This window comes from Chiloscyllium plagiosum, chromosome 8 (genome assembly GCF_004010195.1).
Source record: "Chiloscyllium plagiosum isolate BGI_BamShark_2017 chromosome 8, ASM401019v2, whole genome shotgun sequence".
Taxonomy (NCBI): domain Eukaryota; kingdom Metazoa; phylum Chordata; class Chondrichthyes; order Orectolobiformes; family Hemiscylliidae; genus Chiloscyllium; species Chiloscyllium plagiosum.
The window spans coordinates 97,643,721-97,657,881 of record NC_057717.1 but is presented as its reverse complement, the minus strand read 5'-3'; the positions used below and the strand labels follow the sequence as shown (position 1 = coordinate 97,657,881).

At 46.1% G+C, this 14,161-nt stretch overlaps 1 protein-coding gene across 1 annotated transcript in view; it reads left to right on the top strand.

Moving 5' to 3' along the window:
* Positions 1-14,154, top strand: part of LOC122552364 (zinc finger SWIM domain-containing protein 4-like) — a 93,680-nt gene extending 79,526 nt beyond the window's left edge. Inside the window, exons 11-15 of the mRNA XM_043695114.1 lie at positions 1,586-1,721; positions 4,631-4,788; positions 8,717-8,880; positions 10,967-11,048; positions 12,744-14,154. Coding sequence (XP_043551049.1) covers positions 1,586-1,721; positions 4,631-4,788; positions 8,717-8,880; positions 10,967-11,048; positions 12,744-13,606 — 1,403 coding nt within the window. The 3' untranslated portion in view covers positions 13,607-14,154. The remainder of the gene's footprint in view (positions 1-1,585; positions 1,722-4,630; positions 4,789-8,716; positions 8,881-10,966; positions 11,049-12,743) is intronic.
* The last annotated feature ends 7 nt before the right edge of the window (positions 14,155-14,161 follow it).

The following is a 14,161-nucleotide window of genomic DNA, read 5'->3' as shown; positions in this document are numbered from 1 at the left end:
CCCCTCCCCCTCCTGCATGAGTTGGACCCATTTGATTTAGATTAGTTTGGGGTTAACATGAGCTTGTAGATGTAATCTTGTCAGTGGGGCATAGTGTGCTCACTGGTCTAAACAACGTTGTCTCTTCTACAGCAAAATGGGAGCCAGTGGCTGTTCTACAGCCTTGCAGGAGTTGTAAAGCAGAGCCACTGTTTTCCCCTGTTTGGTCAGCTGAGGTAAAAAGAACTCTTAGTGCCAAATATTGCAGCATTGTCCCAGGGAGAACCCTGAAAATGGATATCTGTTCCAAATTACCAAATCCAACTGAAGCTCTCTGGTGGGTTAAAGGTACTTAGTGAGAAGTTGCCTTTGCTTAAAATCATTTGACCAGAGCTGTTATTGGATATGCAATGTCACTAATAGCCAACAGTTTATTAACTTGGCACAGAAACAAATTATTCTTCTGAAAAATACAAAGAACAATGGATGGGAAATCTGAAATTTCAAACAACATGCTGGAAAATCTCAGCAGGCTCTGCCAGTAGCTGTGGAGAAAGGAAGTTGACTTTTTTGAATCCAATATGATTTTAAAAATCCTCATTGGGCCTAAAAAAAAATTAGCATTCATCTCCTGAGGGTGTTGACCTTCCCCTTTTAAGAAACCATTCTGTCGTTGCAGCCGTTGTTCTTCATCTAAATGGGGTCTGTCTTATACATAAGCTCCATCAACAAGCTATTTGGCAGTGGAGGCACAGTGGCTCAGTGGTTAGCACTGTTGCCTCACAGCACCAGGGTCCTAAGTTCGATTCCAGCCTTGGGTGACTGTCTGTGTGGAGTTTGCACATTCTGCCTGGGTCTGTGTGGGCTTCCTCTGGGTGCTCTGGTTTCCTCCCACAGTCCAAAGCTGTGCAGGTCTGGTGAATTATACTGTTAGGTATATTAGTCAGAGGGAAATGGGTCTGGGCGGGTTACTCTTCGGAGGATCGGTGTGGACTTGTTGGGCCGAAGGGCCTATTTCCACACTGTAGGGAATCTAATCTAATCTAAAAAAGTGAATATGTACTTGGCCATCCTTTGGTATTGTTGCTTCTGACCAGGGAGCATGTGTTTGCAAGGCAAACCTCTGGGCTTCATTTATTTCTGTTCCCCAGCCCAAAAAGGCTGGAGTTGATTTATGTAGGAGAAAGTGAGGACTGCAGATGCTGGAGATCAGAGTCGAGAGTGTGGCGCTTGAAAAACACAGCAGGTCAGGCAGCATCTGAGGAGCAGGAGAGTCTGTTTCAGGCATAAGCCCTTCAGGAATGGCTTCCTGATGAAGGCCTTATGCCCGAGACGTCCATCTCCTGCTCCTCGGATGTTGCTTGACTTGCTGTGCTTTTCCAGCGCCACGCTCTGAAGTTGATTTATGTCCCACCGTCACCTTTGATCAAACTCGCAATGCCCAGTGAGTGAAACTGGACCTGCCTTGAGGTTTTGTTTCGTGTTGTGGATCAGCTTGTTGAGAGAGCAAATAGACCAACGTTGCACAGTTTTTGTTTAAAAACAGGAGAATCTTCCTATTCTCCTCAGCAAACAGACAGTAATCTGATGATTTATCTCCCTTCAGGGGGTCCCTTCAGCGGTCTGGGTGAGGTCGTCCATCGGGAGAGCGTTCCCATGCACACTTTTGCAAGATACTTGTTCAAGGCTCTCCTGCTTCATGACCCTGATCTGGCCTACAAAGTGTCTCTGAGAGCAATGAGGTAGGTGAGACATTTGAGGGAAGCCTGTTTATACTTGCACATAGCTACATGGAAACCTGATGTTTTACCTTGCCTTCTGAGAGCACGTTTCAGCAACGTTTCTAAAGTTGCACAAAGGATCTCTGTAAAGGTCTCGGCCTGGAAACTTTCACAGTTATTTGATTAACCTGTATGGAGGTGGAAAGCACATTTCAATGTGGGCTATGTGCTTTGGATGAGTGCAATGAAGAATTCTTACGGGTGGGGGATTTTGACCAAAATTCTTGCTGCAAAGCCTCATCCCACATCTTGAAGGGGACTGTAGGTACAGGTTGCTTTTTTTTTCTTGAAAACTATCTCCAGTTTGCACGATTGTGCAATTCTTGAGCAGGAAATATGCAGTACATATATATATTGGTCAGTGAGTCACCTCCGATGCACAAACGCGCTCTCTGAAAACGTTGCATGTAAACTAGAACGTTCAGAGAGCAGTGCGTAGTCTGTTTTCAAAAGAGGCCCATGTGACGTGATAGACACCTGTTGTGGTGAGCGACTGTAGTCTCATCAAAAGAATGGGGACTAGAAGCTGGCTGATGAGGTGAGGAAGACTTTTCTCATGGGACGTCACTCTTCTGCTTATCTGTGTGGGTTCCCTTGCTTGGTTGCCTGAGCAAATTCAGTAGCTTTTATGACCTAACAGTGCTCACCACAGACCTAACTAATCAGTCCAGGAGGCTTCCCTCTGAATCACATTTTTCCAGAGAGCTGACACAAATGTAATTTTCTTCCACTTGTTGAGGCGTTCTGCTGTGTGAAAGCTCTCTGGGTTGCGTAGAGGATGTGTGGCACTGAAGCAGGCTCTCTGACCCAAAAGTCCACGCTGCTGACGAATTTCGAAGACTTGGATTGTGATAGGTCACTCTCAACCTTCACATTTTTTTTGTCCCCCTCCACAAAGAGCGAAGGCCTAGCCTGTTTTTCCTTCCCTGATGGGTATAAGCTCTCTCTTCTCGCATTATTGTTGTACTATTTTAGCATCCTTTCCAGTGCCTCTTAAATCCATTCTTTTAAAATGTAATTTAGTGGCCAAAATTGTGTCACTACAGCACTGATTGTAGTGACTCAGTTATCGACGTTAAAATTAAGATAGAAGGGTGGCATCATTGGTGTTAATCACTAAAATGCAGTTTAGAGTCGGTCATAGAGCTGTACCGCATGGAAGCAGACCCTTCGGTCCAACTCGTGCAGGCCGACCAGATATCCTAAAATAATTTAGACCCATTTGCCATCCCTCTAAACCTTTCCCATTCAGATGCCTTTTAAATGTTGTTATTGTACTAGCCTCCATCACTTCCCCTGGCACCACCCTCTCTGTGAAAAAGTCGCCCCTTAGGTCCCTTTGAAATCTTTCCCCATTCACGGTAAACCTGTGCCCCCTAGTTTTGGACTCCCCTAACATGGAAAGAAGATCTTCGCCATTCACCCTATCCACACTCTTCATGATTTCCTAGATCGTTGTTGGGTCACCCCTCCATCTCTGATGCTCCAGGAAGAATAGCCCTAGCCAATTCTGCCCCTCCCTGTGATTTTAGGTCAACATCTGGGCAAACCTCTGGCATGATGAAATGTTGTACTCATGTTACTGCTGTCAGAGGCTCATTGATAATCTGAAGCTGGAACCTTCTGACTTCAGTTGGTACCACTGAACCAAGGGGTGTGCCGTCTTAAGAGTCAGGGCAGATTGGGTTGACGTCCCTTTCCCTCTGCAGTCTTGGACATTACAACCCTAAAGTAGCAGATTAAAGTTACTGAGGGAGTGCTGTGCTGTCAGAAGTGCACCTTTTGAATTGACGTAAGGATCCAAGGCAGGTACTTAAAAATAGAAGCTCTTCCTGGTATCATTGTCAACATTTTGTTGCTGAACCAGCTTCACTAAGATTATCTGGTTTATCATATTTCTGTTTTTGGGAATCTGAATAATTCGGATATAATAGTGGATAATATTTTAAGAGTCCATAATTGCCTCTAAAGTGTTTCAAGTCGTCCTTAGATCTCTGGAGCTGTTGTTTAAATAACCAGGTTATTCCCGGACACCAGTGATCATCTCAGAATTGATTTATGCGTTCTTCAGGTTAAGGACTGGAATTGAATGGAAGTCCTGGGGTTTCTGCTTTTTCATCAGTGCTACTTGCTGGGGTCTATTGGGGTACGTCATCAGTAATTGCATGACCCCATGGGCTATAGTTTGCCAGCACTCAGCCTCTTATAAAAGGAGCAAGGTGTAGATTAATCGGTCCGCACTCACGGAACCTTGTGAGCTGGTGACCGAGAAACAGAAGGGTGCGGAATGGTAGAATATTCGGGTGGGCAGTGTTTGGCATAGCCATTTGGCAGTGATCGAGAGCCGTCCTTGCAGGAAGAAAAGGCAACACTTCCACCATAAGCACAGTTTATAGTCAGAGTGCTTAGGCTGAGGATGCTGTGCTAGCTGTGCTAATCGCAGGTGCTGAATCTGCTTTTTGGCACAGTGCATTGTGACTGTGTTGCATTCAGCGACCATTGGTATGGTATGAAGTGAAACACAGCACGTTCCCTAAACAAGTAGCGTAAAAAGATCATTGCGTCTGGAGTGTACCAATCAACCCATTCATCTGTTCAGTTGCAGGCCTTTGTTCCATAGCTCTTGAAAGCTCTACCCAATCAAAATCTATCAGCCTTGTTTCTTGAAACTTTTAATTGGCTCTGCACATCCACAAAGATGTAGAAAGCGCTCTTGAATTTTTGTGCAAAGTTTGTTTTGTTTTCACATGAAGTGCTCCCTGGCTTTTCTAATTGTTTATAATTTGTTATATTCAGTGATGAGTTGGATTGTGAGCCTACTGTTCAGCATGATGTCCCCATGCTCATTGTTATTTACTGTCCCCTTGCAGGCTGCCAGTGCTGGAGTCGATGGCACCTGCAGGCGATGGCTCTCACCCGCACCTCGTCGCATTAGTGGATCCAAGCCGTTACCCGCGTTGGTTCATCCTTGGGCACCTTGAAACTCAACAGTGCGAGCTAGCATCCACCATGTTGACAGCTGCGAAAGGTAACTCGAGACACCATCGTATCAAAGCAGTTCCGTGTTTGAGTTCCTTGTGGGTCAGGTTCAATAAAACTCCAGTGAGACTAGACAGGAAAGCAGCTCCCAATGACCGGGGGGTCCAGAACCAGGGGGTCACAGTTTAAAGGTCGTTTAGGACTGATGAGGAGAACTGTCTTCACCCTGTCGAATTCCCGGTCATAGTTGAGGTCAGAACATGGAATGTTTTCAAGAAGCAGTTACACATCATGCGTGGGACTAATGGGATCAAAAGAGAAACTGGGGTAACAAGTTGAATGATCAATATGTGAAGATGCCAGCGTTGGACTGAGGTGGACAAAGTCCGAAGTCTCACAACACCAGGAGCGCTCAGAAAGCTTGTGATGCCAAACAAACCCATTGGACTATAACCTGGTGTTGTGTGACTGTGGTCATAATGAATAGCAGAGCCGGCTCAATGGGCTGAATGGCCCGCCTGTTGTTCTAGTTTTCTCTTGAATACTGATCAATCTGTGCCTTACCAGTGGGTGTTCTTCCTTTTTCTGAAGAACAGGATGCCACTTTAAAGTCTAATTTTAACGTGAAGTTTTCTCAAGATGTTTTGGCACGCTCCTACTGAGCTGGGCAGACTCAGTCCACAAAGGAACTTCCTGCGACTGAATTCCTGTAGTCACCAAGGTCCCCATGTTTATTGAAATTCATTTGCTCGATGTAACGATGCAAGAATGCAGTCCTTGCTGCCAGAGCTGATGCTTTTGACATGAATTATTGGCTTCTTTTTGCAATGGAGCCATTTTGGACTCTGACTGTGGCTGCAGACAGCTGCATTGTTTTGCTCCTTTCAAGCTGCTTAGGAAATACTCGCAGTGCCATCTTCAGGACCTGTGTGTTACTGCACAGACCCAATTCTGGCATTCAATTTTTGAAAGCAGTGACCACGTGAAACTAAGAGCTGTGTAGGGTCCGTCTCGTTCACCTGGGTTTAAACAAGTTTCTTCTCAATATTTTCTCAGAACTTTCTCCTCCTAGACTGTGTCTAGGAAAGTTAACTAATGCTTTTTCGCCAAGTTTGAATTTGTACGGTCGCGATCTTGAAGTAAAACCAGAATGCTGCTTTTAGATTAGATTACATTACAGTGTGGAAACAGGCCCTTCAGCCCAACAAGTCCACACCGACCCGCCGAAGCGAAACCCACCCATACCCCTACATTTACCCGTTACCTAACACTACGGGCAATTTAGCATGGCCAATTCACCTGACCCTGGGAGGAAACCCACGCAGACACGGGGAGAACGTGCAAACTCCACACAGTCAGTCGCCTGAGGCGGGAAGTGAACTCGGGTCTCAGGCGCTGTGAGGCAGCAGTGCTAACCACTGTGCCACCGTGCCGCCCTGCTTCTGCCTGTAGAGTTTGTCTGTTTTGTTAATGCTTCATTTGACTGACTTAAACCAACTGAGCTGCATTTTTGAGATTAATTCAATGTACAAAGGACAAGCTCTCAAATTCTGGATGTAATTTGTGAATTAGTTGGAACGCAGTGGTTGCCTTATTCAGAGAGGTTAAACAGGTCGGGCTCGTTTTCACTGGAGCTTGGAAGAGTAACTAGTCTTAAAGGGGGATGTGGAAAGGATGTTTTCCCCTTGTGGGTCAGTTGAGAACTAAGGGGCACTTGGAATCATAGAATCCCCTCAGTGTGGAAAGAGGCCATTTGGCCTGTCAAGTTTGCACTGACCCTCTGAAGAGCATCTCAGCCACACCCACCATTATCCCTGTAACCCTGCATTTCCCATGGCTAATCCACGTAACCTGCACATCTTTGGACTGTGGGAGGAAACCCACACAGACACTGGGCGAATGTGCAAGTTCCACACAGAGTGTCGCCTGAGGGTGGAATCGAATCCGGGCCCCTGGTGCTTTGAGGCAAAAGAGCTAACCACTGAACCACTTCTAATACAAAAAAATTGATGATCCCACTTATTGGACAAAACTTTGGCAAGGTCTGTCTCAGTTGCATAACTTTAGAGCGCTCCACCTCAGCAGGCAGTGGAGGTGCATCTTTGAATATTTTTAAGGTGTAGGTAAATTGATTCCCTTGCTGAACAAGAATCTATGGGTTAGGGATGTCTGGAAATGTGGAATTTGAAACATGAACGCTCAGATCCATGATTTTGTTTCATGGTAGAGCAGGCTCAAGAGACCGAATACCCTATTTCTGCTCCTAGTTCATAGGTTTATGTTTGTATTATCCAGTTATTCAGCTCATAGCAGTAGGCAGAAAACAAACTGCTTCAAAATGACAGCATAAGAAGGATCCCAAGGGCAAACCGGGCTGAGAAGTGAACCATTGGAGTAGTGCTTAATCAGCTGGAAGAATATGAACTCCTAAATAATATCAGAATGATCACTGAAGTTGTTAATGGGCGCGTTCTCCATGCTGAAAGGCTGAAACTCAATTGCCACTGAATGGATCAATGGAAGAAGAACATAAGGCTTTCAGTCAAGGAAGCTGCTAAACAGACTCCTGGTTGGCACTGCTGCCTCACATTGCTAGGGACTCTGGTTCGATTCCAGCCTCGGGTGACTGTCTGTGTGGAGTTTGCACGTTCTCCGTGTCTGCGTGGGTTTCCTCCGGGTGCTCTGGTTTCCTCCCACAGTCCAATGATGTGTAGGTTAGGGTGGATTGGCCATGCTAAATTGCCCATAATGTTCAGAGATGTGTAGGTTAGGTGCATTAGTCAGGGGTAATGTAGAGTAATAGTGTAGGGGAATGGCTCTAGATGCGTTACCTTTTGGAGAGTTGGTATGGACATTTTGGGCCAAATGGCCTGTTTCCACACTGTAGGGATTCTGTTAAGGTTACCCAGCGTCTGACAAGGCCACCCATTGTTGGTACATTCGAAAAGCTTTTTGGGAAGCTCCAACCGCTGTGCCATTACGAGTAGCACCTGAATAATGTGGAGTAGCTGAACCAGCTTACACCATACAGTTTGGTAACTCTGATCACCACACCAACTGTGTGTCAGTTATTCACTTCAGGCTCTCTATTCTGCAATCCCCTTTCTCGTGAATGTGTTTCTCAACCAAACATCCTACCGGAAGACTCCTACTTTTACTGAACTTGCTTTCAAAATGTTTCTGAAATTCACGGTTTCCTGAAAACTGAGCTTATGAAAACACCAGCTGTAATATGTTCTTCCACTTCAGCTTCTCTCACTTTCATGTTCTTTCTTGAAAGTCTACATGTATAATAAGAAATTATATTTTCTTTCCTTTTTTTCATCCTTTCTAAAATAAAAACACTTGTATTTTTCTCAAGTCTGCCCTTGGATTATTGTAGTCTTGCAGCCTTTGTTTGGTTTCTATATTATCTTCAGGTCCTGCTTCCAGGCCAAATGGGGAGTAATTATGAGATCTATATTAATTTGTTAAATGGGAGAGGGGGTGGGTGGGTCAGTCGTTCTATATCTTTTTAAGGTCCTTCCTGTGCCTTGTGATTTCATTATTGTGGAAGAGGACTGGTAACAAGCAGTTCCTGATCTCTTCCAAATGCCACTTAACTGTCTAGGAGAATACTTTGGCTCTGAGCCTTTATCCTTTCATATTCTTGTTTATGTACCGTGTTGCTGATGATTTTAAATCAGTAGCACAGTTCAGCTCGTCATACATCTGACTGAGTGTTCCTGGCCTCCAAGCCATTGTATTTTCCCAAATAAGATGCAAGGTGATCAGGCATCTCTTTCTAGTGTTTAACAACTAACTTGCGTTTATAGATTCTATTTTCACAACTCCACTGATGGGAATTACTTCTGATAAATCATTTAAACCTGTGATAAATGAGCCAGAGGTTGCAGTTCAAACTCCCTTCTGTGCAAGTGTTCTTACTTAGTGTCTCCTTGCTGGTTCGATCAAATAATATTTCCTTTTTGTTGCAGGAGATCCAAAGTGGCTGAGAGTGGTCTTGGAATCCATTCAGCAGAACATTCATTCTCCATCACTCATATACAAGCTAGCGCAGGATGCTTGCAAAACAGCTACGCCACCAAATTCTGCACCTGACATTACACTCCTCAATGTATCCCTGGAGCTAGGCTTACAGGTGGGTCTGCTTTAATATTATTGTCTCTGCCTCCGTTCGCTGTCAATTCAACATTTATGGAAAAAAAATTCTCACCCATTTTATCCTCCATTTAATTCCTACTGTCGAACTACATGTAGAATTGACAGATTATTTCCCATTATCCTAAGAGCTTACAATTTTATAGTGCCATTCATTTGGTAAAACATCTAGAGGCATTTCATAGCATTGTATCAGAGAATCCCTAGAGTGTGGAAACAGGCCCTTCTGCCCAAAAAGTCCACACTGACCCTCTGAAGAGTAACCCATCCAGATCCATTCCCCCACCCTATTATGCTGTATTTACCCCTGACCCCTATTATGCTGTATTTACCCCTGACTAATTGCACCTAACCTACACATCCCCTAACACAATGGGCAATGTAGCATGGCCAATTCACCCTAACCTGAACATCTTGGACTGTGGGAGGAAACCCGAGCACCTGGAGGAAACCCCCACAGACATGGGGAGAATGTGTAAACTCCATGCACACAGTCTCCTGAGGCTGGAATTGAACCCGGGACCCTGGTGCTGTGAGGCAGCAGTGCTAACCACTGAGCCACCGTGCCGCACTTAACAGCAGCATTCTGTTGAAGTGTGCAGCATTTGGCCCAAATCCCCGTAGGATACTAGAATAGATGACTAAAGGCAGGAGTTGCAGGAAAGGAATTCCAGAGCTCGGGGCTGTCGAAGGATCCATACCCACAAGGTGAGGCACTTGAAATTGGGATTACTCGTGAGGCTGGAATTGGTGGAGTGCAGAGGTCTGAGTTGTGGCGGAGGCTATGGAGATGAGTTGGGTGAGGTCAGGGGAGGAATTGGAAATCCAGGCTGAAAATACTAGAATGGCAGTACAGTCTTGATGGGCTGAAGGGCTTCCCCTCTACTGAATGATTCTACGAAAATAGTCAGTGTGCGCGACCTATGGGTAAATGGACTAGAGTTTTGGATGAGCCCCATTGTGTTGAATGTAAGGTGGAAACCGATTTGGGAGAGCCTTGGAATGATTGAATCTGGAGGTTAGAAATGATTACTGTAATAACCCCATGTGCCCTATCTTCACATTGGAAAGGATTTGCCAATATAAAGCAATAAAAACTCAAGGTTTAATTTGAAGGGATGGAGAGATCACTGAGACTTCTACCATAGGTTGATTTCTTGTAGCTGTGATCGATGCCCAAACTACTTGCCTGCATTTACTGTCCTGCTGTGATTGTGTCAAGTCCAGAAGGAAAGCGGTTTTTCTTTTTTGGAAACCCTGCTAGCAGCACCAACTTGGAGCTCCTTGCACCATCTAGGTTGTGTGTGTGTTCATTTCCAGTCTTAACTTATGGCCTGTTGTATACTTGTAATTTGAGGATCTTCCAAGCACTGTGTAGAGCAGTACTGAGTTGGAGTGAACTTGAAACACATCAAGACCCAGTATTTGTATTGTGTGTTTCAAACCCTCTAGGTTGTTGTGGGGAATATGCAAAGTGCACCAAATTTGTTGGTATGGCAAGCAGTCTAGTGCTGTCTGTCAGAATGAGGGCATGATGTTCTCCATTTAAACCCTGAGCCCTGCCTGTCTCCTCTGCATGTGGCATTATTTTCTGAGGATTTCCTGGCACTCTTGTCATATTCTCCATAATGCAGTTGAACGTATCACTCAGTAGTGAAGCAGTCCGCTTGAGGAATTGGATTTTGTCTGTACATGTTAACTTGCTCGTTGTGCATTCATATCCCGCGCTCCCTCGTCCCTAGTTGTTTGTTTAAGGTTCAGTGGCATGCGTGCAGTTTATTGTAGAAGTCTTGTTCAACTCTTTCTTCTCCGCTGTGTGATCTGCCGTGAAGGCCGTTTTGCCAGAGTTGAGCCGCTGTGCTATGCTGTGCTGTGCTCTGTGGCAAATCTTTCCTGGTTGTGGTAACTACCCTCTGTGCAATGCACCCAGCATTACAAAAGGCTGACATTCGTGGAACTGAATGAAGTCTTCTCTAGAAAGTCTGCCTGTAACGTTTAAATTATCAGAACTCTCATTAATGCCTCCTTACTGTACCTTGACCGTTGAACGTCCTTCCTGCCTACAGGTAATGAGAATGACGCTGTCAACTATGAACTGGCGACGTCGTGAGATGGTCCGTTGGTTGGTGAGCTGTGCTACGGAAGTTGGTAAGTGACAGGTTTTTTTTATTGTAACATTCTTAAATGGGATGCAGGTATGATTGGCAAGGCCAGCAATTATTATACATTCCTAACTGCCCTTGAACTGAGACTTGATAAGCCATTTCAGCTGGCAGCTAAGTGAACCACAAATGGGCAGCACGGTGGCTCAGTGGTTAGCACTGCTGCCTCTTAGCGCCAGGGACCCAGGTTCGATTCCACCCTCGGGCGACTGTCTCTGTGAAGAGTTTGCACGTTCTCCCCGTGTCTGGGTGGGTTTCTTCCGGGTGCTCCAGTTTCCTCCCACAGCCCAAAGATGTGCAGGCTAGGGTGGATTGGCCGTGCTGCATTGCCCCATAGTGTCCAGGAATGTGCAGACCAGGTGGGTTAGCCATGGGGAATGCAGGGTTACCAGGGATCGGGTGGGGCACCGGATCTGGATCTGGCTGGGGTGCCCCTTGAAAGGTCGATGCAGACCCAATGGGCGAAATGACATCTTTCTGCATGTGGGGATTGTATAGTTCTAAGTACATTGCTGAGAGTCTGGAATCACATGTTGGCCAGACCAGGTAATGATGGCAGATTTCCTTCCTTAAAGGGCATTAGTAAACCAGATGGGTTTTTATGCAAATTCAATGATAATCTCATTGATAGGGGCACAAAACTAAATTTAAATTTTTTTCCCCCAACTTTAAATTCTGCCAGCTGCCAGAGAGATTTGAATCTGTGTCCAGAGCATTCGCCTTAACTCCTAAATTGCTAGTCAAGTGATAATACTACACCACCATTTCTCCTGCACACTCTTTATTCTCTCACTGAGGCCCAGACCCATAGTCACTGCTTCTCCATTGGTAATTTGTGTAGCCTCAATTCAGGCTGTGTAGTTCAACTAACGTGTACGTCACATAAAGCACTGGGTCTGCTGTGCTGTGCTGTGCTGGGCATACAGTCCCAGTCTACATCAAGAGGCCTTGGCTTATGTTTATAGATGAAACCCAGGGATATTGTAATTAATTGTGACACTGGCCCACCAGAGGCCACCCACATCTAAACTGGGGGGGTGGGGGGGGGCCTTCATGTTCTTCCTCCAAGACAGATTCTACTCTGAACCTAGTGTTGGCCGCACTCCCGTGGCTCTGAGCAAGATTGGTGTCAGTTCCACTTATGTTGCAGAAACATTGCACGTCTGTTGCTTCCAGTGCAGTACTAAGGCTGTCTCCTTCATCATCGTTCTGATGAGACTTTTTAAATCTCTCTGGTGGATACACTTGTTAGACTTATTTATCACCTCCCCCATCACTTCATTTTATGATCTTATTTCACCGGGATCTTGCTGGTGTAAGATTGGCTGGCTTGATTCCTATCAATTACTTATTTATCTCATTTATTTCGATGATCTTTAATGCCTAACTTTTTTATTTCGTAACTTTTCTAAGTTTCCTTTACTGAAGAATCTGTACCTTTGAGCCCAAGATGGTGCCCTGTAAGTGGCGACTTGTAAGCTTTTTGCTGTACTCATGGTGACAACAAAACTCCTGCTAACATCAGAAGTGGTTTGTTGGCCATAAATGGGGATGCCTTGAGGTTATGCACAACACAGTATAAATGCAAACTGTTAATTTTGTAGACTTTTTTGCTTTGCTAGCAATCGCAACCTGTCATCTTGTACTGCTTGTTAAGGAGTGTTTCTCTTGCATCTTGCAGGTGTTTGTGCCTTGATGAATATAATGCAGAATTGGTATTCTCTCTTCACTCCAACTGAAGCCACTACAATAGTAGCTGCCACAGTGACCTCTCATGCCACTGTTCTGCGCTTGAATTTGGACTATACCCAACGCGAGGAGCTGGACAGTTGTGCACGGACACTTGCACTCCAGTGTACAATGAAGGACCCTCAGAATTGCGCACTGTCAGCGCTGACACTGTGCGAAAAGAACCACGTAGCCTTTGAAACCGCGTACCAGATTGTCCTGGACTCTGCCTCCACAGGTATGAGCTACTCGCACTTGTTCACCATCGCCCGGTACATGGAGCACAGGGGCTTCCCGATCCGCGCCTACAAGATGGCCAGCCTGGCCCTGTCCCACCTCAACGTCGCCTACAATCAGGACACCCACACGGCCATCAACGACGTCCTGTGGGCCTGCTCGCTGAGCCACTCGCTGGGCAAGAACGAGCTGGCCGCCATCGTGCCGCTGGTCATCAAGAGCGTCCAGTGCGCACCCGTGCTGTCGGACATCCTGAGGAGGTGGACCATGTCCGCCCCGGGCTTGGCTGGCGTTCCTGGCCGCAGGAATTCCGGGAAGCTCATGTCGACGGAGAAGGCCCCGCTCTGCCAGCTGCTCAACGCGACGATCGATGCATACATCAGCACCACGCACTCTCGCCTGACCCACATCAGCCCCCGCCATTACAGCGAGTTCATCGAATTCCTCAGCAAAGCCCGGGAGACCTTCCTGATGGCTCAGGACGGGCACATTCAGTTTACACAGTTCATAGACAACCTCAAACAAACCTATAAAGGCAAGAAAAAGCTTATGATGCTGGTTCGAGAACGCTTTGGCTGAAGTTCAGGATTCCACCCTGGCCCAAGTCTTCCTACGTTGCAGTTGAAGTCCTTTTTATCTTTTTTTTTTAATTTCCAAAAAAAAAGCGAGAAAGAGGCATAAACCCACCTAGTCATTCCACGTGCATCAGTATTCCTGCGGCTGAGAAGCAGGGACTTGGCCCGCCCCCTCCTAGACACCCGGCTGTTCGGTCCAAAGGATCTGCCGAGGCTGGATCAAGGTCCCACTGGTGATGGAGAGTTGGGGGATAGTGCTGGCAGAGAGACGTGGGAGCCACCAGTGTTTAAAAGGGGTCGAACTGGCAGGCGATGAGTCGGTCACCCTGGCTGAGAGTCTCCAGTCGTTTCATAGATCTGAGTGTTAGTTGTCTGTTCTGTGAAGCAGTTGTTTACTAATAGAAAGTGTTCCATTGCAGTACCTGGCATACATCGAGTGAGGGAAGCTTTTTGGGGTGGGGGGGGGGGGGGAAGAGAGGGAGAAGAGATGCACAGAGTGTATACTCCCCACCTAAGGATTTGCAAGAGTGTTTAAACCTATCTTTTGTCACCCCCCCCC